Source organism: Lathamus discolor, chromosome 4 (genome assembly GCF_037157495.1).
Source record: "Lathamus discolor isolate bLatDis1 chromosome 4, bLatDis1.hap1, whole genome shotgun sequence".
Classification (NCBI taxonomy): domain Eukaryota; kingdom Metazoa; phylum Chordata; class Aves; order Psittaciformes; family Psittacidae; genus Lathamus; species Lathamus discolor.
The window spans coordinates 22,941,270-22,966,038 of NC_088887.1; the positions used below are offsets into that span (position 1 = coordinate 22,941,270).

Here is a 24,769-nt window from a genome sequence, read left to right on the forward strand (position 1 = left end):
GAGGCGGGCGGGCACTGGGGGGCCGCGGAGGGAGGGGACTGCAGCCGGCGGCAGCGCCCTGCCCTGGGACAGGTGCCACGGGAAGGGGAGGGCCTGTGGGCGCGGCGGGGTGGCCTGGCGCGACGGCCCCGGGCGGGCGAAGGAGGCCGCGCCATGTCACCGCGCGGGCGGTGGGCGCTGCTGCTGGCCTGGCTGCCGGCCGGTGAGTGGGGCCAGAGTGGCGGCGGGGGCTCGGCACCCTTCGGGGACCCACGCGCCCCGGGGCACGCCTGTGGCACCGGGGACCGGAAAGCGCCCTCGAGTTTTGCCCGGGGTTAACGTGGTGGGGAGCGATGGCGGCCCCGCGGTGAGGGGAAGGGGCGGCCTGGTCCGGGCGGGCGGTGTTTGCCCCGTGGTGACCTCCGCCGCCGGGCGGAGGAGCGGGGTTCTCCCGAGCTCAGTACAAAAGCCCCCCGGAGCGGAGTTTCGTTACCCCAGAGGTGCGGCTACCTGCTGTGCTAGGAGGAAGTGGCCGCCTGCCTCCTGGCAGCCTCCGGTGTCGCTTTGTGTGCGGCCAGCGTGGTTTGGACCTGAGCACAAGAGGCAAACGTGGAGGGGCTCCCCTCTGGCTTGTCTCAAGCGCCCGCCTCAGCCTCTATGGGCATCTGGTGTGGCTGCGGTGCTGCCGTAGCTGCTAGGTACATGTATGGAGAACAGGAGCTCACCTTCGTGTCCACAAGTGGCCTTCGGCAAGCAGAGTCCTTTCTGGCAAGCTTTGCAGGTTGCCCAACAGCTTCTGATCTCCTGTAGGAAATAAAATGGTCGGTTTGCTTCTTGGATGCCTGGGTCTTTGCTGATGATTTAGGTTTAAAATTAAAAGTTAGCTTTAAAACCAAAACCAAAGTTGAGTTTTTCACAGAGAACCAGTAAAAGAAGCAAAGAAATACATAGGTGTGCTTGTTGATTGTCTTGCCTGACAGCTGTGTTCCTCATGATGTTCTGGCTAAAATTTGGCTTCACTGGCTCTGAAGGTTAGTGTCTTCAATGCAAAGCCATAGGCTTTTTACAGCCATAGCTGTAACTTTCAAGGTTGCTAGTGTCCAGGTTTGCTCTTTCCAGCCGGGATAGCAGCATGTGGTGGAGTAATGCAGTCCAAATTTAGAAACCAGCCTTAATGCCACAACTTTTCAGTTTTCTTGGAGGAGGTTGGTGTGAAACATCAGATGTGCATTGACATCAGACTGTCCTCCAGTGGGAACAGTAGGTTTTTAACCTCTTTAGAAAATAAGGAACTTAATCTTTCAACTCTGTCTCTTTTTCAGAACAGTTTTCTGTAAGTGAAAATCATATAGTGATTTACTTTTGCTGGAAGGATGCAGCTGTAGGAAACCCATGGATAACCTGTTATGTTTACATGAGCCTCAACAGGTCAGATAGGATTCATATCAAAATTAATTTGACTGACAAGGAGATCAAGGTTTTGCCAACCTTGAGAGTTTGATTTTGGATTGACTTCTTGTGGTTTCCCACAGTAAGATCCTGTGGGTCAGCTATTTCATGATGAAAGCTGAAACAAGATCTGTTGAAGCACAGTGCTCTTAAATAAGAGCAACTGTAAACTGTAAACACCCACTACTAGTATGGAACTTTGCTACAGCATTGTAAAAACTAGAGATCCTTTGGGGTTTTAGAGGTTTGCATGGCTGCTTGTACTTCTGTGTTTAAGTGTGTATATTTTATTTCTCAGAAAAGCCTTGGACTCAGAGTTTACCCTGGTCCTCTCTGTGCGGTATTTTTAAGGCAAATGAGTTCACTCTGCCTGTGCTTTTGAGTTGGCTGACCAGCTGCCCATTTCAAACCAAAAACCTGAGCAAGTACTGCATTCACAACATCCTACTGCAGATTTACTTGTGGCATCAGTGTTGCACCTCTGCAGCATGTTTTCCACCAGGTGGAAACTGGGTGAGCGCATATTTGCCTGGAATGTACTGCAGAGGTGCAGCCTAAAAGGACACTGAAAGAATGATGCTTGCAGTTGCAATCCAGAGGTTATTACATACTTCCTTGTTCTCTTGCTCTCATCCTGAAATATGGAATAGAGGAAAAATCTTTGAATAGCAACAAAAAAAACAAGTGTTGGTTCATGGAGACCCTTTCAGTTGGTACCTTCCAAGCATCTCCATTTCCTTCCCTCTTTTCCTGCTGCTGTGCTCCCCAGTTAAGAAGCAACTAGCATAGCACTGCAACCCATCACTGTTCTCCTGGGTATATTCCAGAGAGGGCATCGCACATTTGCTCCACACTGTTTGTATTCTCTTATCAAAGGCAACTGGTGATAACTTTGCTATTGTTAACGACAAGTGCAACTTACTGTATTATCAAAGTTTGAATAAGATAGAGGTGTCTCTGAGTGTGGCTAAAATAAAGCATAGCTTAGAAGAAACTTTGTACAACTTTCTTCAGTGGTTGCAGCTGCTTGGATGTGTGCTGTTCTGAGCTAGTAGAAAACAGATTAAGTTTAACTGATGTTACAGCCCAAAAGTTGTATTGTCTTATTCCTGGTCACATTCTGATGACTGTCTTAGCAAGACTGTAATAAAATTTATTTGGTGTTTTATGAAGGGATGGCACTGCAGAACTTTTCTGGTTAGCATGACAAGCCAAAGCAATCCCATCGTGTGTGCTTCTGGGCCCAATGAATGATCTTCCTCAGCTTGGAGGGACAGTTTTCCTGCTGCAGAAGGAGAACACAGATTCATGTGCTACATACTGGCTGCTAATAGTTGCTTTGGAGAAAATAATTTAGTCCATAAGTCAGGGCAATGCAGCTGGCTCCAGCTGCTTTCTGTCAGGGAAAGATGGGACTCTCATTCTAACCAGGGTTTGTAACTCTGGATGGCTTCACCAGAGAGACTGATGAGGTCCATAACTGCAGGTCCTGGATGAGGCTGAGGGAGATATACTTTGACTGTTGGTCTGGTGCAGTGAAAACTGTGATGTAAGGTCTGTTCTTGCCGGCTGACTGCCTTCGGTGTTCTCATTTGCAGGTTGCCTCTCCCTCCTGGTGACAGTGCAGGATGCTGAGCGTTATACCACCTTATTTGCCACCGTCATCCTCAAGTGTGACTATAGCACCTCAGCTCAGCTGCAGGATGTGGTGGTGACCTGGCGCTTCAAATCCTTCTGCAAGGACCCCATCTTTGACTACTACTCGGCCTGTAAGTGTTAGGTTTGTCTTCCAAGGAGTACTGCTACAAATGGACAGGAAGGGAAAGGTAGACTTCCTGGATAATACAGGCTTTTGACCTCTTCCTGCCCACAAACCAGGTCAGGTGGTGGTATTTCCCTGTGCTCCAAGAAAAAAAGTCTGTGATTTCCTTTGCAATGTTAAGGCTTTCTGATATGATGTAGAAATCCCAGCCAGAGCAGCTCATTTGTCCTCGTCATCAATTCAGACAGCAGAGTTTCAGCTGTGTTGGACACATGTCAGTCTTGCCAGCTCCCTCATGCTTCAGCATGTTTCAAAGGAAGGGTCCTGAAACAAGTGGACTTCATGATTCCGTGGGGGACCTCATGGTTGGAGCTAGATACCAGTGACCAGATGTTACTGATTTTAGAAGGTATAAGAAATATGTGCATTTTGGAGGGCAGAAAGACTAAATTGTAACATTTAATACTGGTGGCAGCACTTTCATGTGTGTGCACACACACTGGTGTGTGCAGCCTTAATTCAGGAGTTTTTAAGGTGGTTCTTAAAAGATGGAATGCAGACTGTATCCTGGGATGCGTCAAACACCATATAACCAGACGATCAAAAGAGGTTATGATCTCACTATATTTAACATTAATGTGGTCTCACCTTGAGTATTGTGTGCAGTTCAGGGCTTCACAGTTTAAGAAGAATGTTAAGATACTTGAATGCAGCCAGAGGATGGCAACAAAGCTGGTGAAAGGGCTGGAAAGCATGTCCTATGAGGAACAGCTGAGGACTTCAGGTTTGTCTAGCTCAGACAAAAGGAGTCTGAGGGGCAACCTTACTGCTCTTTGCAGCTTCCTGGGCAGAGAAAGTGGAGAGGGAGGCACTGAGCTCTTCTCCCTGGATCCAGTGATAGGATGTGTGGGAATGGTTCAAAGCTGTGTCAGGGGAGGTTCAGGCTTGACATTAGGAAATATTTCTTTGGCTTCCTAGAGAGGTGGTGAATGTCCCAAGCCTGCCACTGTTTAAAAGGCTTTTGGACAATGCCCTTAATAACGTGCTTTAACTTTTGATCAGCCCTGAAGTGGTCAAGCAGTCGGACTTAGATGACCATTGTAGGTCCCTTCCAACTGAAGTATTCTATTTTTTATAAACCCTGCAGTCTGTTTAAGCTGGCGAACCTTAGGTTAACTGCATACTTAAGAATGAGCTCAGAGTGGGGAGCCTGGACTTGTTTGGTGTCTTGGTGCTCAAACTCTCCTTTATGCAGTCTGGATGGTTTGGGTAGTGCTCTACAGCCTAGTCCACAAGCAGGTGGGTCCCTGGCTTTGCTGATTGCAGGATAATATGAGTACTTTGGGCCCAGGCTTAAGCTAATAGCCTCCAGCAGGGACAGAAAGCATGAAGGTCATAGTGTTTGCTTAGTTGGGTCTGTTCTTCCCGATCCATTGGAGATATAGCAATGGAGGAGCCTTTGACAAGCTTTATCTTCTCCTCTTTTCATTTCAAGCCCTTTACAGACAGTGCTGACTGTATCAGTTGTCTCCACAAATCTCAGCTCCCAAATACCTGGAATTTCAATGTTAGTTATGTTGTGAGTCTGCCATAGGATTATTGCACAAAAAATGCCTCTGATCCTCCATTAATTCTGTTAGGTGTCTCTACACATAATCCTTAGCTGGAGTCAGATGATGGATTCTTTTCTGTGTTTATGAGCTCCACAACATCTAATGGGATACAGCAGGGAAAGGGAGACAATCCCTACAGCAGTTCATGTATGTCTGGAGATTTTGTTTGGTAAATAATCACACTTTTGTTTTAGTTCCAGTACTCCTGGGAGTCTTATGACTTTTTTCCTTGCAGTTTATCTTCATACTGGGAGCTGCCCTCCAGCCTACCACCATTAGCTTCTTTCTACTGTTGTTCTTTCAGTTGTGAGTAAAGGAGGTATCTCCTCTGCAGCTCCTGTTTTCTCAAAATCTGTTGTTCCAGTGGCTGTACCTCTCTCTGCTTTTGAGTACTTCAAAGCAACTTCTCTTTGCTGGTCTGAAACAATGCTTGCTTTTACTAAACCAAAGCAAATGCACATATGCATGCAAGAGTTTTTCTACTGCTCACAAGGGGATAGAAATTGGTCCTTTGAAATAACTTTTGGCATCTTACTTGATGTGTGTTTGTAGCATACCAGGCTGGTTTAAATCTTCACCAGGACCCATCTACTGACTGCAATGACAGCCAGCGAAAGGTGCGCATTGTCATCCAGAAATATGGGCAGAAGGAACCTGTGCTGGGTGTTGACTATCAGCAACGAAAGATCACCATTCAGAACCGTAAGTGACTTCACTCCAGGCAGGCAGGCAGCAAACTCAGTAATTATCTAGTATCTGAGCTTGTTAAGTGAAGAGAAGCGTAATCAGGGCTGATGTCATCTGTAACTTACACGTTCTGTGAGGTGGCAGTGGAATAAGAGCTGTGAAGGGCTGGCCTGAGGGTATTGGAAGCACTACAAGCTAAGGCTGAGCTGAGGATACCTGAGCATTTTGCTGAAGAACACAGAAGTAAGTTAAGGAGCCCAAAGGCTAGAAAACAGTTACTTTTATGAAGTACTGCATAATTGTCCAGGTGTATTATATGCCCTGGGCTGTCCCTGGAACAATAGCTGTTACTCCTGCCGGAAGAGTTACTGGGATGGCTGGCCTAACAGAGACAGTGATTTGTGGGGCTGGCAGTTGGCAGCAGCCAGTTATCTTAACATCCATCATCCATCAGCATGCTGGTTATTTCACTCCACAGAGAACTAGTCCTGCTTCTAAGTAGTGTTTGCCTTCCAGCAACACTAAGAAAAAAGGGACTAGCAGTTAATGCTGTTTACAGGAGTTCTTAATGGACTCAGATGGGATTGTTTGAAGGTGACGTCTATGCTTGGGAAGAGGGAAGATGCAGTACTGTATGTCACCTGCAGGCAGAAAGCCCTCTTAGAGTGAGGCCTGAAAGTAGTGTCTGTCAGTGCCAAACAGCCCACTGATCTCTCAGTCCCTCTCCCACAGGGGCAGACCTTGTCATCAGTGAGGTCATGTGGTGGGACCATGGCGTGTACTACTGCACTGTGGAAGCTCCAGGAGATACCTCAGGTGATATGGACAAAGAAGTTAAGCTGATTGTTCTCCGTAAGTGCCTGTGTTTTTTTGCCTGGGTGGTAGATATCCCCTGTTCTCTTCCTCCCCACCCCAAGATGTCTCCAGCAGAGGAGAGGTGCTCAATAATTTGCTGTGCCCAGGTACATCAGCAGCCTCTTTCTCTCTCTTTTTCCCACAGACTGGCTCACAGTAATCCTCATCGTTCTCGGTGGCCTTCTCCTCCTTCTGCTGATTGGAGTGTGCTGGTGCCAGTGCTGCCCCCAGTATTGCTGCTGCTACATCCCATGTGTCTGCTGCCCTACCCGGTGCTGCTGTAATGAGGAAGGTGAGGTTCAAGCAAATGTGTGTCCATTCACAGCTTCTGTCAAGACAAAAGCTTGACTGGGATCTTGCTGAGGTCCACTTTCTCCCTCCAGTTCAGTGTCCATGTAGACTGAGATGTTTCTTTGGCAATGTGACCACTATGACCAGCTTATCTGAGTTTAGAGGAGAGGAGCTAGGTAGGATACATGGAGCCCATCTTGCTACTTTGTGTTCTACTTTAAAAAGTTGCTGCTCACTCACACCTTCCTTCCAACTTATCTCATGGCATCCAGGGCATCATCAGCTCCCTTGTACGAGTAGCTCAGGACTTTTCTTCCTTGTCTTGTGGTTCATATGCCTGTGCATGTGAGGAAGGCAAACAAATGCCGTGGTATTACTCTTCAAACCGGCCTAACCTACAAGTGTGTTGCTCTAAGAGGACTTTACATGAAAAGCTGAATTTTCTATTTGCATGCTATTTCAGAGCTGCTCCTTCCACAAGAAAAAGGTTTTGTGTGGTTTTATTTGGGGAAGGAAGTGAGCAGAAAGAAAGGAGAAAGATGATCTTTCATAGTGGTCAACCATGCAAATGCATTCTGAGGTTCTGAGGGTCGAGAGAAACTTTCTCGTGTGTCATTTTTAGCAGTAATAAAGATACCGCAGCAAGACCCTGTTCTCTTAATAAGGCCACCATTTTAATTTTGGCTGCTAAGGTCATAGAACCTCTGTGTTCCTGTAACTGACACTTAGCAGCAACACGAAGCAGACTAGCCCCTCTGCAGCTTACACAAACTGACAATAACAAATTGCAAAAACATACATTTATTTCTCACTGAAATAACGAGGTTCTTCCCCAGATGCTACAAGAAGGGGATTTATGAACAAGGAGCTCTGATTTCCTTTTACCTGCAAAAGAGCTGTACTTTGGGTGTTTATAAGTTGTGACAGTTTTATATTTAAGCTTAATTTGCTTAGCCTTTGCAAAGAGCGAACAGAACATCCCTCTTATTGCTAAAAACAAAGCAAAACACTTCCTGGGGGCTCTGCAGGCTGTCACGTGAAATGCATAGTGTTGAGGAGGCAATGGAAATTTGACAGAAAACTTAGTCGCTATGAAGGGAGAGAGAAGTGATGGAGATGAAAGACACGTATCTCCAGACTTCTAGTTCTCATCAAAAAAGGGATTCAGAATATGTGTGAGCTCCTTTTTGGTTTTCTGTGCTGTAGGAGATGATAGCGTACTCCAGACCGCTTCTGTTGTCTTTCCTATCTCCTGTTGAGGATAGGTTGGAGGGATTCTTATGCAGTTTCCTGCTCATGAGTAAAGTACAGACAAGTCCAGTCTCCTTGACTGACTGCTGGATTCTTTGGCTGTAATTTTTATTCCAGCTGCCTGCCATCTTTATCTGGTTTGCAAGGGATCCTTGTGCCTGCTCCCCTCCTCTAGTGCACCTTCACTTCATCCTGCTTTTGACTTACTTTTTTGTAAGTCACCCAAGAAAGATTGATAGAGGGGGTACCTTAAAAAACAGTCCTGAGAAATAACAGTTCCATACAGCTGAAGAGAAGGCAGGAATCCTGAAGAAAGTCTTCATGAGTTACAGTGCGAGCCAGGTACAGGTGATTTCTTCCCAATTATTGGCCACTAGAGGGTAGCCTGGATCTGCTGAACAGTCATTGATGCCATCGAGGCAATATAATTCTGGGTGGTTTAAGTCAGGTCATTAACTAACATGATTTTGAACCTAGCACTAAAACAAGTGCATTGTTTGGGTAATTCAGGATTGGTGTACAGAAATACTAAACATTTCTTATGGAAAACTCTGAGAAAAGCTCACCAGGGTAAATGACCAGGGTATGATCTCCTTCTGTTTTATTAGTTTCTTTTCTACTGTGGACTTCTTCCACTGATGAATTGATGCAAAATAGGGTATACTTGCACCTGGGTCTGACTAGTTTGGAAAACATTGACTTTTTTATATATAATTGGGTAAATGGTCCAGCAGCTGTAAAGTCTGTCAAAGGTGAAGAACAACCTCTCTTAGCAGGGAGTAAGTGGAGGGAACAACATGACATTCTGCCAGAGTCTTACAGCAGTAGGTAGGTATAGGTATCAATTTATACGTACCAGTTTTGGAATTCAGGTGAATCTGACTTTCCACAGATAAATATGTGCACTTTAAAAAAGAGATCTGTAACTTCCATTTTTCGGGTAGGGACCGGAGTATGTATCGTTTTAAACTGGAAGGCAACATATCTGTGGAAGGAAGAAAGGATGAAGGTAGTGAACGAGGTCTGAGGGTAATACTGCGCTTGTCCAGCTGTAGGAAGAGATCAGAGAAACAGTTGCTGAGCCTTTCACTCCTTGGGCAAAGACTGTGGTCAGCAGGTTCTAGGACATTCTCAAGCTGATAACTGGAGGAACATGAGAGAAAGAGATAAGGCCTTTTCCTTCTTTCTATCCTTTTCCATTTTCCTCTTTCTCTCTTCCTCTAAGTTTGAAACCAAAACTGGAGGGAAATCCCATGGGGAAGAAAAAAATAACAATACAAATTTGACATAAAATGCTTGAAAGCTGCTACTTCAGGCCACATAGCTTTGAAGAAAAATCAAAGTATTAAGATTAAACCCCCCAAAATTTCCAGCTTTGCAATTCACTCTGGTTGGAGCCAGGCTGGGGAGAAAAGGGGATTTTGGAGTGGAGAATGAAGTGGAGCTGTGCATGAACTGTGGGGAAAGAGAAGGATATGCTGAGGGGCATGGTCGATCGCTGTTCTGCTACAAGAGGTGCCTTGTATTCAGTGAACCGGCTAAAGGAGGACATTTGTAATAACTGGAGTGCTACCTGAAATGAAGAGCTCAGTCCCAGAGAGCGTGCAGGCTAAATGCTGCCTGCTGTAGTTGAACCCAAGGGACAGAATTAACTGGAGCTTAGCTGTAGCTTGGTTTCTCAAGGAAGCAAGGCTTATGCAGTCAACCTGTCTGTCTATCCCCTCTTTCCTTCCAGTAGCTTTTAATTTCATCAGCCAGATTTATCAGAGGGGTAAAAGTCTCAAAGGCAATTATGCTCCTATCTGTCTGCTGAACTGAATAGCCAGGAATGTTCTGTTCCTGCCTGACCAGAGAAGAGACTGCAGTAAAAGCCTGCCACTTCTAAAGCTCCGGAGGAGGCATATAAAAGAAATCTTGCAAAAGCCCAAAAGCTCTGTTGCAGAAAACCTTCACCAAGTAATAACAGACAAACCATTGAGTCAGGCTTTGCAAGGTCTGGGACTCGCAGAATTTACTTGCTCAGAAACTTAAGTTTTGATTGTGCTAGAAGTAAATTTCTGTAAGATGTTTTTAGGTATTCCCAAAAAAGAAGCAGCAATAAGTGAAGACATGGGTGATGAGGCTGTCTGTAGAGGAGGTGAGATGGAAATGCTGCAAAAAGCGAAGTGGAATTGGAGCCTGACCCCACGAGTAGGGGTCTGCAGTTAGCACTAGTGGGCAATCTGAGGGAGACAAATTTCCACTGAGTTTGCTCGTTTGGCACACTGGCCATTGGTGTTGAGAACAGGAAATTCAGTTTGTTCACCAGTTTGACCATACTTTCATAATTTTAGCAGTCATGCTAAGGTAAACTACAGAGAGAGACAAGAGTGGTTGAAAGACTGAAAAGGGAGAAGCTGGACAGTGCATGTCTGAGTGCCCTGTTTGCAAACAGAGAAGAAATTATGGAGTATGGTGTGGAAAGTATGATCTGGGCAGAGCCTACAAGAAGGTGGCAAAACAAAGATTGTGTTTAACTTAAATCAAAGCCAAAAGGGAAAGAACCAATGATGAGCTGAAAGAGTTTTAAAAGAGAGAAAACTATAGCCTTGCTGTATGAAACATTATTTCCTGCCTTTCCACAACTGTACTCATAATGACAGGGCAGGTGGAAGTCTTGCCTTTGGTTATGTGCTGCATACTTAATCATAGTGCCATTTGTTCCCAGTTGCTGGAACTGTACCCTGAATGTCAGGTAGTAACCCCTTCTGTTTTATGTATCTTTTTGAAGCTGTACAACTTTGTATTAGCATTCCCTGTACTCTATCTATGTGGGGTGGAAAGAGCTTTTCATTCTATGAATTTCCTATATCTGATCACATCTAAAGGCTACAGTCTTCATGCAAAATGGTGTGTGATCTGCAAGCTGTGCTTTCTGGACAGCTACTGTAAGCTTTCTTCTTCATTTACAGCACTGGAACGGTACCGGATCATGAAGCAGGCTCAGGCACTTGCACCTTGGATATCACCCAACATGTTCTACAGAGGTGGCGACAGGAACTCACAACTTTCCTCTTACCAGCTGAACCCTCTACTGCAACGAGGTGAGACCGTGGGTGTCATTTCAGAGGCAAATTGGGGTGAGAAACAGGTAACTTTTGGGGGAGGTTCAGTAGTGAAGCTTTAGTTTCTCTATTATAAGAGAAAGATGTTCCTAGCATGACTGCGTGTCCTAGCATGACAGCTCTGCTACATCTGAGTGTACTATAGACTTGCCTGGGTGAATAAATATGGTCTAAGTCATCTTAAGTGTCTTGCTAGGCTCGGTGGTTGGTGAAGTAGTTTAATGCTAACTAAAGTCTATCTGTGTTACACACTAGTGACTGCAGGGTAAATACACCCAGCTTATCTTGCTTCATGTGGTAGAGGAGGGTACTGTTTCTTTGTTCTGCTGTACTGGTCACGGTCAACTCCTTATAGCCAAAATTGACATGACAAGTGAGGTGCAGTTTGTTTGAGTTCTTATCAAATGTCTAGTCTTCAAATGATTAAGGGCAAACTGCCTTCTGTGCAATAGACCTAGCCAGCATGCAGCAAAAAATTAAGAACTCTTTAATAAGCCAGGCAGAATTTTCTAGTTGTTCTGCCCCAGAATCACTTGTGTTTGTGTATTTGTAACTTTGATGGAGGAGGGAAGATGAAGTCTCTGAAGTCCCAGAGAAATAAGTAATAAAATAACTCATTACCAGTAATATTATTTAATCACCCAAGGAAAATATGGGAATTTAACATAATAACTTCTCAAATAAATGTTAACATATTTTTCATCTGAAATTAAGCTTTTGATCACAATACAGCAGTCACAGATTTACTTTGTGTCTGATGAGTCTTAACTGTTGTTTGAAGAAATAGTTTGCAAACATCTTAAGTATTAGATTCATGATGTCTGAGTATATACTTTTTTTAGCCCACTAATTAATTATACAGTTACCATTTTTCTTAGTTAGGGCACCAGTTTTTCTTAAGGAGATCTGGTGACTGAGCTACCATTATTTAAGACAGAATACACTGAGTCTTCTTAAGGAAATCCATACTGGCAGAAAATGGGTGAGTACATTCCTTGGCAGTTTCTTAGCCTGTGTTTTCCACAGGCCTTGAATCTCCTGTGCTGAAGTTTCCTTTAAATTTGTTTCAAGTCAGCTTTTTACAGATGTTGGCTAGAAGGGACCGCTAAAGTCATCTGGGCCTACCTCTTGCTCAGAGCAGGACTATCACCAACCTGTCACATTAGCTGTGGTTTTGTCAGACAAGGACAGGTGTGCTGTATGACTCATTCTTACCTTTGCTGCCCAAGAGACAGATCATGCTGCAGCTTACTAGTACTATTCTTTGCACCTTACCCTGTGTGGTCTGGATGTGCTGGTTGTAGTGCCTGAAACTCATGTAGCTCTTGCACTGAGGAGGAGCAGGAGAAGAGAGGCTAAAAAGGGACTCAGCCAGGATCATTAGTATTCTTTCCCCTTGACTTTCTGTGTGCTTCTGTGCTTTTATCCTTAGATGTGTCTCTGCAGAACAGTCTTCCACTGGTGCAGCCACAAGCTCAGCTTTCTGCTAACAAGGGTGTTTTGGACTATCTGGAGTCTGAAATCCAAAACCTTAACATGTCACAGCTCCAGCCACCCTCCCACCAGCGGCAGGCTGCACAGCCCAGCCTGCTGTCCTCCCTGGGCTCTGAGATCATGCCACCTCTCACAGATCGTATCTCCATCCATGGGAGCAGCAACTGTTCACGGCCACAGAGAGCTGCTCGCGCCCTCAGAACTTGGGACTATGCAGCAGAGGACAAGAGGGAAAACCGGAGGTGGCCCTTGCCTTCCAGTGGGGATTCTCATTCCAGCTACAGCCGGGAGCCCTGGGACAGGCAGCAAGAGGACCATCCTCAGAGGCAGAGGACAGATGGCTACAATGGCAGGTCCCTGCACTCCAGACGGGATGCGTCACCCCCATGCCAAGCTGACAGGGGCAGGGGCAGCAGCAGCAGCTGCAGTTTCTATCCGGAGGAGGCCAAGGAGCGCTCCGGCCATCATCGTGGTGGGAGACAGGAGCCCGCAGGGAGGCGAGACTACCAGCACCATACCAGCAGAAGCAATAGCTCAGGTCAACGGCGGCACAGCTACTCTCCCCCCTCTCGCCAAGGGTCATGGAGCTCCTCAGAAGAGCAAGTTCATCTCCCGGTGACAAACCGCAGGCAGCGGTCCCGGTCTCGGGAATGGCCAGAAGATAACCCCCCCAGTTACCGCTCCTTAGAAATCATCCCAGGTCAAGAGAAGAAGCACAAAGGCAGTGCAGGGCCACGCTCGGTGAGTCAGCTGCCTTTTCACTTTCTCATCTAAGGGAAGAGATGGATTTTGGGGAGTAAAAGTGAATGTTACTTTCTGCAGCCTGTTGGCTTTTCAAATGGAGGATAAGGAGCACTGGGTGCCCTGCGCAACTTGCCTATGAAGAGACGTGTTGCATGGCTATAGTGTGTTCAGGGACAAAGTAAGCAGTCAAAGCAAGTCCCTTATCATGTCCCACACTGTGTGACATGTTATACACTCTCACTTCTGTCCCCACCTACAGTCATTTGGGGCTCTATGTATGCGTTGGTGTTAGAATAGCTGTTCTGGCACTGTCATGGGGGAGAAAGCACTTCCAAGTAGGCAGCAATACTCAGTATCCTCTGCGACCCTCTCTGGTGGTGGTTTACTTCTGATGTCTTTTAATATGTGCATGATTCTCTCATTATCTCCTGTATCTCCAATATTTAATTTCTATAGTATGTTGGTGATATTTCTAAGATGGTTCGTATGGGAAGGTGGCCAGGTAAGGTGCCTGAAGCTACATGATGCAGGCTTTAAGATCATGAGAGACTGTAGGGGTGAGAAATATGCCATCCTCCAAGCCAGGTGGAAGAGGATGGCTCCTGAGAACTGAGCATGAATTATATGGGCAGTGAACAGCTATTTTTCACAGCTCATATTGTCTGTTTACACTGGAACTAGATTTCAGGTAGCAACCTAAGTGTGAGAAGCTTCATATCCAGTTGCTAGTCTCTAAGTCAGACAATGTATTCCACCTTTAAAAATTAAGGGATTTTAAAATGAAAAAATGTTAAGTGTCGCTTATCACATATATACAGAAGTTTACCAGGTGGGAGTCTTCTCAGAGGGCTGTATTTTGCACATTACCATTTTCCCTTCCGAGTTTTGGAAGGAATTACAGTTCTAGTCCCAGCTAGGATGTGTATGTACATGAATGGGTTTGTTATGGTGATCAGAGCAGGTAGAAAAACATAATACTTCCATTCATCCTTCCTTGTTCCTGAACCTTCTCTTTTCTCTTGCAGGGCAGAGGAAGTTCCCACAGTGGAAGAAGCATAGTCATTTAATGCCAGTAATGAAAGAACTAAGATTCTCACCGGACGCCTCTTAGATCTTCTACTCTGTAGGTTGGAGTGCTGCTCTTCATTGAACAGACAACCAGCAGAAAAACCTGAAAAACAGATAAAGCAGCTTCCCCTCAGACTTACAGCTCCAAAGGATCTTTGTCTAGTGCCCAGGAAAGCAAAACATAACCCATTTATGTTCTTCCTGTGATTTGAAACTTAGGTTTGCAATGGGCTATGGTCTGTTGGAAACAGCAGGTATTTTTCAGTAAATGGTATATCTCCAGTCTTTAAAGAGAGATACCAGTTGTCTTCGTTAGGTGCCCTCACACTGCAAGGAGTCCACTCCATAGAAGGCTGGTCCTTTGCACACTGGTTACTGGAAAAGAGCTACAATGATTAGAATTCTGAATAGAATAATTTAGGTTGGAAGAGGCCTCCAAAGGTCACCTGCTCCAGTCCCCTGGGAGTTCGGTGTAGGAAGGCGCAGCATCTCCTTTGTGAGGTCCTCTGTTGTGTTTCGGAATATGTAATGTTTGGTGCTTCTGGGCTGCTCAGCATAGCTGGGGCAGTTGCTTCCTTTTCTCTTCCAAACACAAGGATCACTGAGCTGGAAGGATGTTTGACTGCCTTAATAAGGGCTCACTAGCATGTCTGCAAATTACCAGCTTATCTGCCTTACACTGACTGAAACAACCTGCTCTACATTAAGTTTACACCTTAGGGCCTTAAAAGTCACTTATTCTAGCCTTTAAACCAGGCTTGAATTTATTTGTAAACTTAAAGGGCTAAATTGACCAAGGTTTGGCCATCTCTACAGGAGCTGAACTTGCTCAGTACTGACTACTGTCCCTCACACTGTGGACCAGAATTTCCTTCCACTCTAGGAAGCATGGCTTTGGTGGATGTATCTTGCCTAAGCCATGTACTCTTCCATATATTTTATATTCTCCCTTTGCTCTCTGTGCCATGTATCATATACATGGGGTGGTATAAAGGGCTCTGAAAATGTTTTACAGTCACCTTTTTTATTAATATCCTTGATCCTTACCCTGACACTTTAACCAGCTTCACATATGTTGTGCATCTGATGTGTAGCTAGACTGCAGGGATTTCTCATCTCTCACCTCACAAATAGAACAGAGAATTTCTTTATACCCCTAAGACCAGTTGTGAAGGAGAAGAACTTGCCATTTATCCTTGATGTGATTCATCCACTGTTTTCATTTAAAATGTGCTGGAAAAGGAGAAGCTCTCTGGCTGCTGGCTGTTCCACAGGAAACTGGTTTGCCAAAGGCACTTCTTAAGATTCAAGAGACTCAACTGTTGCCAGGGAGCTTTTGGAGCATCTTGTACATTATTTTGTAATCCAGAGGCACTAGAGATTGGCCATTATCAATAACTGCATTTCCTAGCTTATTTCCCAGCCAGTGCCACATGGGACACTTGCTACTATTTGGTCTTTAATGTCCTAATTACTGATGTGCTTCTACTTTCCCCTGGAAGACTGACAGGGAGAGGCTTTCACTTTGCCCACTTCTTTTTTTTCTTTTCTTTGGGCTGTGATGGGAAGCATCATGCTTGGAGCAGATGCTCCTGCCTGAATGCTCTGATGCAGTTACTGGTTGATCAAAGGCCACTACAAAGAGTGCTCATTTTCCTACAGTTTCTTGGCTGACAGTGCTTATATCTAATTGTGTGTATGGAGGTAAAACAGGAGGACCCACTAGCCTCTCTGGTTGACTTTGTTTCAGAACCAGAGGCTTACTTTTGAAGTTGATGGCTAGCACAAATAAAAATGAGTGGAAACTCCGAAGTTTGAATTCAAGAAAGGAAGGCTGTATTAAGTGTAGTCCTTGTCTCCATTAAACCCAAGCTATGAATAATGTGATGAACCCATGAGTTACATCTGAAATACAGGGAATTAAGTGTGTTCTCCAAACTTGCAAAGCCAGTATCACTCTTGAATCTGGTTCTCAGCCATTGGCTGTCAATCATTTTTATTCTTATTTAATGACATGCTGAGGACTTATGCACCCTGTCTTCTATGATGTGCTAGTATTTTTATTAGTTAGGAGTTTATGGTGATGGAATGACAGAAAATAATATGGACTCCTTCTCCCAAAACTAGCATTCTGTTCTGACTGTAGCATTGCCCTGTGGCAATTTTTAGCAGATACCAAGGGCCCTGCAGATTCTACCCTTGGAAGCTAAATTGGTGGTTTGGAATTTGACTCTCCCCTTATGCTTCCAGTAGGTCCATGCATCATGCAGAACAGCTTCCTGTCATCTCAACCCATCCCAAATGTCCTGGTTTCAGGGAAGGGCTGCCCCTCGCCGTCAAGAGTAGAGGGTATTGAGACATCAGGTGAGATGTTTCCCCAAGAGCAAGAACTCCCTCACACAGCAAGAAAACCCTTGAAAAGAAAACCTAGATGACTGTGTGTAAGAGTAGAAGCTGTTGAAGCTTGCTGTAGAATGAGCACACTTAACTGTAGAGGTTGTGCTTTTATCCAAATGCTGTGAAGGAGCCCTCCATCTTTCTTTGTTCCTCTAGTCTTCGTCATTGAGTTACGGTGACCAGTTGGAGATTGTGTGAACTTAATTTGTGCTGGGTGAAGTCTGAAGAGTTTTATCTTTATCATACAAGAGCTTCTCTTCAGTCACCTTGTTCATGTTTATAGAAACATTAAACAAAACTCTTCAGGGAAAATTGATTGTATCTCAGTCTTACCTTCTTAAATTGTGTTAGAAGTAGATTAGGTTATGCAGCAAGGAAGCAGAAATGGTGCCAGGTTTACTGGTGTACACAGGTTTACACAGACCCACTGCGGTTTGCAAAAGACCAGTTAGTAGGCTGTGAAATAATGACAAAGGAAATGTAAATATTCATGCTTTACAACTGCAAGCAGACAGAAAAGTGGGAAAGAAAAAATTAGTATGTTTCACATATGGGAGTTATTGCCATTCTAGACTTTAGTCTTCCTGTCATGTACTTACAGGGATATACCTTACCCCCAAGAATGAATTTTCTGTCTCAGATAAAGTGCCTTGATGGCCACTGGAGTTACCCTAATTTAAAATGAGTATGTAGTGATTAAGTAACCATGCCATATGGGCAGATAAGGATGCCCGTGCCGCTCCTTGTCAGCTGCTTTCCACCTCAGACCAGAGATTCATAAGAGAGATAAAAAATCATGTAATTTTAATTTGATTAAGAAAGAACTTGCAATATCTGGCTTTCTTGCTTATTTGTAGAACCCGCTATCATTCTGGAATGCCGTTCCAGGAATGGAGGGCAAGGGCTGCTTCTTGTGCAATCATTGATCTGGTCTTGGCAAGTGCTTCTTTGGCAGTAGAAAGTGCTGAAAAGCCCAGTTGCTATCTCTGGGATTGTATTGATGATTGCACTAGCTAAGGTTAGGCTAACTTCAGGTCGGGGGAAGTTACCTGGTGTGATACCAACCACAATGCAAAGCTTTTCAGTGGTATGTATTACTACATAGGGTAGCTAAGCCCCCTTTGTGTTACTACCTCCAGCAGCACATCAGTTTAACACACCCACTTAATATGCTTAGTGCCTTCCATTTGTCGACCTGACACAGGAGAGAGATGACACTTGAGGTTGTATTAAATTAACCTCCACAAGTAGTGACTGCTTCTTGCTATTTCTGCTCAGTTTAATGCCTATAATGTGCCTTGTGCTGGTCTTCTGAATATTATTCCATCTATAAAAGCAGATGGTGTGTAGATTCTTTTCAATTACTGTCAAATGTATAATTAAAATAGAACTTTTAACTAGTTGCTCTTGTGTGTTCTTCCTAGACCATTAATTGCTTTCTAGTGTTCGCATCATAAGTAGAACTGAAAATTCTCTGTTCTTACTTCTGGAATTAACCTTGTTATATGTTGGTAAGAATTTTCTGTTATTTTTAGAACAAAAATGCAGAACGGTTTGGTTGTATGGGTATTTTTTGTTGTTCTTATTTTGGGATACTTTTTTCTTTGTTTTTCCAAGAAAGAATGTAGTTTGAATAAATACCAAGAGAATGGAAAAATGTCTGAGGAACCATTGGCAGCCCTCTAATGATGTGACAACTGTAACAATTGCTGACTTGGTTGCCATGTCTGTAAAACAAGAACACTTACCGTTTGGTGCTAAAGTAGTCTGAACTCCATGAGAAGAAAAGTCTTCTAGAAATTTTGATTGATTGATAAATGAAGATGCTGGTTGAGCTTTTCATACTTTCCACATGTGACAGTGACCTAGTAAGTAAATGGCTAACATAAGAATGGAGGTCTCTTTGGTCTCACACAGTAGGCTTAATTTATGCCTCATGGTCTCCCCATTCCCCTTAGCTACTGCCCTATGGGACTTAGCATTGAAGCCTTTCTGTCTTTTCCCCCTACTGCTCAGTGGTTGCACATGCCAAATACAGATGGTTGGCCAGACTGAAACGCCAGCAGGCACTTGGAACTTGAGCTATGGGAAAACATGTCCTACAGTGGCCATGTAGCCACTTTCTAACCGGGACAGGGAGCCTGGGGAGATGGCTATCATAGAATGGTTTGGGTTGGAAGTGACTTCTAGTTATCATCTATTCTGCCCCTGCTTTGGGCAGGGGTGCCTTTGACTAGGTCAGGTAGCTCAAAGCCCCATCCAATCTGACACTTGAACACTTTCAATAACAGCGTTATTGGACAACCTGTTCCAGTGTCTCACTACCCTCATCATAAAGAGCTCTCTCTTTATGTTGGATTTAATTCTACCTTCTTTCAGTTTAAGACTGCCTCCCCTTATCCTGTCACTAAGGCCTTGGTAAAAAGCCTGTCTTTCTTATATTCCCCCTTTACTGAAAGGCTGCCTTAAGGTCTCCCTGGAGCCTTCCCTTCTTCAGGATAAGTAACACCAATTTTTTAAGCCTTTCTTAATAAGACAGGAGCCCATCCAGCCCTCTGATCATTTCTTCTTGGCACTCTGGACTCACTGTAATAGGTCCATGTCTTTCTCGAGCTGGGGGCCCTGGAGCTGGCTGCTCCCCCTCATAGGTTTTGATAGCTGGCTCAGATGTGTGCCCATCTTGTTTGTGTGTGCAGAAAGACTTGTGCATGAGGAAAATAAATAAATAAACAAAAGAAATGCGAGTTGGGTGCATACTTACCCCTGTGCACTGTTTGGTCAGTACATCTGTTGGACTAGCCTCAGGTAAGTTCCAATTGTCAGAGCAGCGTAGTTAGGGCACAAACCTTCCCATAGGAACAGTGTGAGGAAAATTGAGCCCAGCTCTAGCTATTATTAACATGGAATTTGGTCAACTTATGAAAGCAGCCTCTATGACATGGTTGACTGCAAAAGTAGGGGACTCGGTGACCCAGGAGCTGCCTTCCATGTCTCTTAGGCTCAGGTCAGACTGACCATTACCAAATCTCAAAAACAGGTCCAGAGTCCTCCACAGCTTCTTGCCTGTCCCACTGAGTTGGATGTGTTTGCAGAAGAGCAAATGGGGAAACAAAGCAGGACCTTTGACCCCCCTGCTATGGCTATATTAGCTCTGCATAAATGACAGTGTCTCAGGTGAGCATCTACCTCAGCTTCGGCCAGACAAAGAGAGAAAGCAGGACAGGTAAGACTGGAACTCTCTGATCTTGGTGCTATTGACTTTGTGACAGTTGTATTTAGGATATAGAGAAGTGAGTGGAGGTGGTCTTCTATCTTGCCCCAGTTTTGCCTTATTTTTTATTGCAAGCCAAAGCGTGGTCCTTTCTTATGCTACATAGCCAGGAATACTGCTGAAATGGAGGAGGGTGGGAGTGCTTGTGGTGACCTTGACTGAAGCTGATCCTATGAGTATCCATAAGATACTCATAGGATGGTCAAGCCAATGATAGGGATTGCAGAGTTTCAGTGTTCGAAGATACATAACCTTTTCCTAGCTGCCTTCAAAACAGGGACTACAGGCTCTAAAACAGGTAAGATCAACTCTTTATGCTCTTGAGAAGCAAAGTCATACCTTTTGTCTACAGAGGGAAACACTGACTCTAGGATTAAAAATCAAGGAAGGCTGGTAATGGAGCAACTGCTGCTTTCAACAAATGTTTAGTGAATGGAGTGGTAGCTTTTGGAGGTAATCTGTACGTAGAAGGAAATAAAAAATGGAAGCAAATTTCCATACTGCAGGAGAAGAAGGAGCATTGACTTGCAGCTACCTGGCACAGGATTTAGCAAATCAGTCACATGTAATAAACTTGTAGCCTTTTTTGCCATTGCAACTCCTAACACTGCAATGTTTTCTTCATGTTGCTCTGACTGATCCAGCCTTCTAACTCAGGGTATAAACTTTAACTTCTAAACACATTTTTAAGTGCAGTATTTTTTAAACGCTTGTTTAGATGTAATGCCATCTTTTTAATGTACCAAGTACCCATTTTCAAGAGCTCCTCCAATTCTGACTGCTTTAATAAAATAAAGGAGCTAAAGTTTGCACTTACTATTCGCTTTTGAGAATTTCTTCTGCCTCCTATCTGCTTCCTTGATCCCAGTGTGGAAAAGACAAGAGAACCTAGTTGGGTTGTTGGGTCTCCTCAACTACAGCAAGACAAAATAGTCAGATCACTGGGTCACTAAGATGATCATTGTATGTGATGTACTCACTGGCACAATGTTCTTTAGAGCAACTTACCAAATTTAAAAATAAATAAATAAATAACCACAAATGAATAAATCCCTTTTTGTGATTTTTTTCAGTTGTATTTATGTGTGGAGTAACTCAATTCTGACCTCTGCCAGTTTTTGTGGTTTGTTCATGTGCCGAAACAAGGCACATTAGCTCTTGTATAAAAAAAGTAGTTTGAACTGCCACATATTTCTTGAAGCTCTGAAAGCTATCATTCACTGTGGACATTTGTGATTATACAAATAAAAGGACGCTTTCATTTTTATATTATCTTTTCCTCGCTTCTTCAGAGGAAATGCACCACGATCTTTCCTGTTCTCTTCTTCATTTATTGGTTAGGTTTGTTGCAAAAACCTGGTGTTTAAGTTGTAACACTTTATTTCTCTGAAAACAAACAAAATATTGTATGCTGATTCCAGCAGGTCTCTTGGTGTAGAGAGCAGAACTGCTACTGCAAATCATGCTGCAATCCAGGGCATTGGTGATAGCTCTGATTCTGCTCCTTAGCACGACTCTCCCTGGTGAGTCTAAAAAGCTTTTCTGTCTGCCTGAGACAAGGCCCAGCTCTAAGGGTGCTCGCTTGCTTTAGAGAAGTCTAACCCATTCATAAAGTAGGACTCAAGACCAATAGCACATTTCAAGACCACAAACTTACAGTGCTTGGCAGTGTGAAACAAGTTGGCAAGGGTCTGGCATGAAAATTGTCCATACCTGGTGCACGGCTATGTAAGGCCTATGACCTAGTGATAAGGTGCTGATGGATGCTGTGAGAGCAAATACTGGGGGAGGTCTGAACCTCAGAATTCAAATCTTTTCCAACTGTGTTTGGGGGTAAGATATCAGAGACACAAGTGGCTGGAGAAGCCTCATGTTTTTCTGCTTCCTGTTTCTCAGAAGTGCATTCAAAGTCCGTCTTTGAAAAAGACCGTCGTGACTGGTTGGTCATCCCTGATGCAATTGCAGCTTACATCTATGAAGCTGTGAACAAGATGTCCCCTAAAGTTGGTCAGTTCTTGGCAGATGCTGCCCAGACTCCAGCAGTTGTTGTGACCAGGTATGGAAACTAACACTTTAATAGCCATGGATAAATAGGGAGAGAAAGCAGTGGGACAAAGAACAGATTAACCAGGTATCTATATGGGGAGACCCAATGGTAAATGTCAGCAACCAAAGCCTGGTATGACCACAATGGGAGTGGGGTACTGGAAGGTGGAGTGGGACAATATGGTTTCATGTGAAAGTTCAAGCTCTTCACAGGGATGCACACTGAACAGGGCAATGCTTGTGGGGATAGCAATTATTGCTCTTTATACATGGGTAGTGAGGGAGGGGGCCACTGTCTGGTGGGGGATCAGTCCCCCTGGGAGGGTGCCAGGAAACACTGCTGTCACTGAATGCAAATCACAGAATTTACTCTAGCTGTGAATGCATATTCCTCAAAGAAGGGGAACAAGTTTCCTCTCAAAAGCAAAAGCACGATGATCGTAGAGACTCAGTTTTACGTAATTCATGGCAAACACCTACTGCCTAGTCCTGTATTCTGAGGAAAACCCGTCTAGGACTGCTGACAAGCTCTGCACTCTCAGTGACAGGCAGTGTGATAACTAACATCATGTATTTGTGTATCTTACCACATATACTGTCATCTCCTGCAGGAACTTCCTCATCAGAGAAACAACTAAACTCAGTATACTGGCTGAACAGCTGGTGGAAAAAATAAAGAACCTGTGGTACACAAAAGTCCTAGGCTACTAGCCAGATAAAGACAAATCAGTGTTTCTTCATGTAAGTTGGTAACACCCTACAGTCTCCTTCTTCCCCCTGCCCCTACTACGGACCAAGATCAGCCAGCAAGACAGAATCGATGCTCTTCGGAATGCCACTACAGGAAACACAGCTTCAAAGACTAAAGGATGGAAGGCATCTGCTGAAAGCTCTTCTGAAAACAACCCCACAGCTGGGCATAGGGATGGCAATGAGATTGTACTGCTCTTCTGTATCCAAATCCTGAGAATTAATTCCTCCTGAATGGCTTGGCCATTGTCCCTCTAATTAAAAAAATGTTGGTTGTTACACTTCCTTAAGTTTCCTGTTTGTACTGACTGTTATAAAACCACATTCATCTTGGCATCCCATTCTGCTGAGAATGTAGCTGTGATTAGTAATTCATTGCAGACAAAGCTAGCAAACCCTGACTGTTCAGGCATTTTTAACCTCACATCAGAAAGACCATGAAATTTAAGTCCTACTGATTGTGCTCCTTAATTAGGTAAGAATTAAGTAGAATTCAGATCATTTGGGAAAAGAAGTGCCAGTAGACTGAACTGTCCATCAGTCTTGGGAGGAATACAAGAATGTTGTGAGACAATGCAGGAATGTAACTACACAGGCTAAGGTCCATTTCGAATTAAACCTCACAAGGGATTCTTCAAGTACAATGGTAGCAAAAGGAAGACTAGGAAGAACGTGGGACTGCTGCTGCACGAGATTGGTGCCCTGCTGATGAAGGATAAAGCAGAGTTAGTAAGCACCTTTTTTGCTTCAGTCTTTACTGCCAAGGCCAGCCTTAAGGAATTCCAGACCCTGGAGGCAAGAAAGTCTGGAGAAAGGACAACTTTCCCTTGGTCAAGGTTTGAATTAGAGATCATTTAGGCAAACCTGATACCCACAAATCAATGGGCCCTAATGGGATGCACCCATGATTGCTGACAGAGCTGGTAGATGTTATTGCCAATCCACTCTCCATTACCTTTGAAAGGTCATGGAGAACAGGAGAGGTACTTGAGGACTGGAGGAAAGCCAGAGTCACTTCAGTCTTCAAAAAGGGCAAGGAGAACTCAGGAAACTACAGGCCAGTCAGCCTCACCTCCATCCCTGGGAAGGTGATAGAACAGCTCATCCTGGGTATCATCTCTAAGCATGTAGAGGAAAAGAAGGTTATCAGGAGTAGTCAACAAGCATTCACCATGGGGAAGCCATGCTTGACCAATCTATGCCAACCTAATGCTTTCTATGATGGAACAATTGGCTGGGTAAATCAGGGGAGAGCAGTGGATGCTGTCTACCTTGACATCAGCAAGGCTTTCAACACTGTTTCGCATAACATATTCATAGGTAAACTGAGGAAGTGGTACCCTTGACACCCATCATTAAGATATTTATAGTCATTGATAAGATCTCCTCTCAGTCATCTTTTCTCCAGGCTAAACAGGACCAGCTCTCTCTACATGGGCAACAAGAATAAAATCAGTGCCGCCATGCAGAGCAGAGCATCAAGCACTTCCATCTCTGATCACTTCACCACTTCTGCAGAGCTCTTTTGCACATTTCTTTATTGCTGCCTGTTTTTTCCAGACTGCCTGCACTTCCTTGGTCGCACATGAATGCATACATGCATACATATTAAGTAAATGCACAGGTATTTAGAAAGCTTAGAAAAGCACAGTTTGAGCTGATAAAAGCATTTACCACATGAAAAAGCCAGGATCTTTAGCTCTTTCTGCTACAGAGATGACTTCCTACCTGCTTGTTTTGCATTCGTCTGCTCAGTCACTCTCTTTTCCAAAATACAACCCTTGTTGGAGAAGATCAGCAGCTTAAATCCCCTCTTGACCCAGGCAAGAATTCAACATTCCAAGTTTTCTCAGGCTAGAGCTTGGGTTTTGGGCATTTCAAAAGTATTTCTTTCTGAAAAAGTCATGAGTCATATGAAAGAGCCTGAATGCGCCCTTAAGAGTTTGTCCTGGAAATTGTTTCTTCAATGTTTTCAATCCATTTACATGCACTGCCAAAATGGGTAGGA

The 24,769-nt window shown here is 44.2% G+C and overlaps 2 protein-coding genes across 3 annotated transcripts; both read left to right on the forward strand.

Moving 5' to 3' along the window:
• The first annotated feature begins 61 nt into the window (after nt 1–61).
• ILDR1 (immunoglobulin like domain containing receptor 1) lies at nt 62–18,351 on the forward strand. Its single transcript, XM_065676696.1, has 8 exons — nt 62–202; nt 3,027–3,197; nt 5,356–5,505; nt 6,223–6,342; nt 6,491–6,637; nt 10,839–10,970; nt 12,424–13,226; nt 14,255–18,351. Exons 1-8 carry the CDS (start codon nt 154–156, stop codon nt 14,294–14,296), a joined length of 1,614 nt encoding a protein of 537 aa, XP_065532768.1. The 5' UTR covers nt 62–153; the 3' UTR covers nt 14,297–18,351.
• Nucleotides 18,352–19,819: 1,468 nt separating this feature from the next.
• LOC136013197 (apovitellenin-1) lies at nt 19,820–23,046 on the forward strand. 2 transcript variants are annotated; one of them, XM_065676698.1, is made up of 4 exons: nt 19,820–19,917; nt 21,387–21,488; nt 21,862–22,021; nt 22,623–23,046. In XM_065676698.1, the coding sequence occupies exons 2-4, from the start codon at nt 21,428–21,430 to the stop codon at nt 22,720–22,722; spliced, it is 321 nt and encodes a 106-aa protein (XP_065532770.1). In that variant the 5' UTR covers nt 19,820–19,917; nt 21,387–21,427; the 3' UTR covers nt 22,723–23,046. The 2 variants fall into 2 exon arrangements, with proteins under 2 accessions (XP_065532770.1, XP_065532771.1); XM_065676699.1 differs by having other exon boundaries at nt 19,851–19,917; nt 21,390–21,488.
• Nucleotides 23,047–24,769: the final 1,723 nt, after the last annotated feature.

Excerpts from the sequence above, each read along its gene's own strand:
- ILDR1 (XM_065676696.1), top strand. The coding sequence starts at position 154 with ATGTCACCGCGCGGGCGGTGGGCGCTGCTGCTGGCCTGGCTGCCGGCC. Across the intron at positions 6,343-6,490 it reads AGTTAAGCTGATTGTTCTCC|ACTGGCTCACAGTAATCCTC; the intron begins GTAAGTGCCTGT and ends TTTTTCCCACAG. Across the intron at positions 10,971-12,423 it reads GAACCCTCTACTGCAACGAG|ATGTGTCTCTGCAGAACAGT; the intron begins GTGAGACCGTGG and ends TTTTATCCTTAG.
- LOC136013197 (XM_065676698.1), top strand. The coding sequence starts at position 21,428 with ATGCTGCAATCCAGGGCATTGGTGATAGCTCTGATTCTGCTCCTTAGC. Across the intron at positions 21,489-21,861 it reads CCTTAGCACGACTCTCCCTG|AAGTGCATTCAAAGTCCGTC; the intron begins GTGAGTCTAAAA and ends CCTGTTTCTCAG. Across the intron at positions 22,022-22,622 it reads CCAGCAGTTGTTGTGACCAG|GAACTTCCTCATCAGAGAAA; the intron begins GTATGGAAACTA and ends CATCTCCTGCAG.